This window comes from Polistes canadensis, unplaced genomic scaffold (genome assembly GCF_001313835.1).
Source record: "Polistes canadensis isolate GaletaPanama2010 unplaced genomic scaffold, ASM131383v1 scaffold_90, whole genome shotgun sequence".
Classification (NCBI taxonomy): domain Eukaryota; kingdom Metazoa; phylum Arthropoda; class Insecta; order Hymenoptera; family Vespidae; genus Polistes; species Polistes canadensis.
The window spans coordinates 492,492-494,265 of NW_014569637.1; the positions used below are offsets into that span (position 1 = coordinate 492,492).

At 27.0% G+C, this 1,774-nt stretch overlaps 1 protein-coding gene across 1 annotated transcript; it reads right to left on the bottom strand.

Moving 5' to 3' along the window:
• On the bottom strand, positions 1-1,118 carry LOC106787014 (fatty acyl-CoA reductase 1-like; the record flags this gene model as incomplete). The annotated part of the gene is made up of 4 exons (XM_014748987.1): positions 909-1,118; positions 400-648; positions 155-300; positions 1-55 (listed from the first exon to the last, which is right to left on the bottom strand). Coding segments are annotated over exons 1-4 (660 nt in total), but the record flags the coding sequence as incomplete, so codon positions are not given.
• Positions 1,119-1,774: the final 656 nt, after the last annotated feature.

Sequence of the window (1,774 nt, forward strand, 5' to 3'; positions counted from 1 at the left end):
ATTTTCAGCGACTGATTTAGTGTAAACGTAAGTATTCGGCCATGGTTCAATTAGTCTAAATTCAAATAATCGTATCACACACTTATTAAATATATCTTTGATACGTAACGAAACAAAAATCAGTCYCAAAATAAACGATTGAAAAAGAACATACTTTGGTGTAATGTCATCCAGTAACTTTTCATTCATACTGTCGACTAAATTTATCAACTTGTCGTCGTCAATTGGTGGATCATAAAATTTCTCTTCGATTGGATTGTGGATACATTGGGAATAAACCGAGGATACATGAACGAAACTCTGATACATTAAAAATAACGAATATTTACAATAACTCATATTTTCATTTAATGGTTTTTAAAGTTAATAATAAATATACAAATCGTAAAATATTCGTACTTGCAATTTTGGCATTTCCTTTGAGAAGCTTATCATGTATTTCAAACCTCGTACGTTAGTAGCTGTCGCTGATTTTATATTCTCGTTGAATCTAGTAGTTGCAGCAGAATGAAAAACAATAGAAATTTCTTTTATAAGAGTATTTCTATCTTCAGTCGTGATACCTAGATTCGGCAAAGAACAATCGCCCAAAATGCAAACTATTTTATCTTGAAAATTTGGTTGTTCTTTCCGTAGTTTGGAAAATACCTGAAACGTTTTAATCGATGAAGTTATATATTTTTTCTACTTTTCATATTTATAAATAATATAAACGTATTATTTAAAAAAATTATTTTTTTCACGACTTTTCCAAGCTTAACGCTTGCTAGAAAATATTTTTTTTTTAATTTTTTGTTTTTAAAATGCCTATAACGAGCATTATTTTGTGATAAACAAAATTATTGCAACAAATCAGAGTAGTTCAATAAATTAACATATAAATAATTGAATAAAAGTATATAACTTGCCGTATCTTCGATTAATTCGTTTGTGCGTTGAAGTACATCTTTTCCTTTTTTCGGACGTATCAAAATATAAATGTACTTGATGCCGGGGCAACTCCTCAACAATTTCTCGATTAGTAACTTTCCCATAAMCCCGGTCCCGCCAGTAATGAATATATTTTGACCATCATAGAACTCCTGAATTTGTGTAAACTTCTTGTTCGCTGATTGCATTTTCTTAGCTTATAATTGTATTTATTTATGAGTTTTTGAGTAACCTTTCTCTATGATAAATTATTATCTGTCTTTTGTTAAATCTTTTATCTTTTGTACTTTTATTTAAATTGTGAAAACTAAACATAAATGACAAAATATCAAGTTTATTTTTTTGACATTTTCTTGCCAATCCAGTAGAAATTTAGGATGTACTTGCTTTAATTTTATTTTTTACTAATATCTAGAAAATAATATTCTACACACAAAATTTAGGAAGATCACTAACTTTTTTTGAAAAAACCATGTATATATATACTTATAATTATTGAAGTAATTTAAATAAATTGATACAAAACACGAATAAAACACGAATTTTTGGTAACTCTCGATTTTAACCAAGTAAGTGTTCGTATTATTCTCAGTATCTGTGAGCGTCTACGTCTATCATAGAACTAACTGATCATTGACTAAGTCTTTGGTTTCCTATTAGGCTTAAATAGTCTTTCGTTTGCGCTAAATATTTATAAGCTACATTTTTTATCCATTTTTTCTAGAATAATGCGTATGAAATTAGTTTTTTTACTAAATATAGATGATATTTTTTTATTAATTAATGCATTGCGTATTGTAAGATATTAAAAAAAATAACTAAAATCTTAAAAAAAAAACTTATT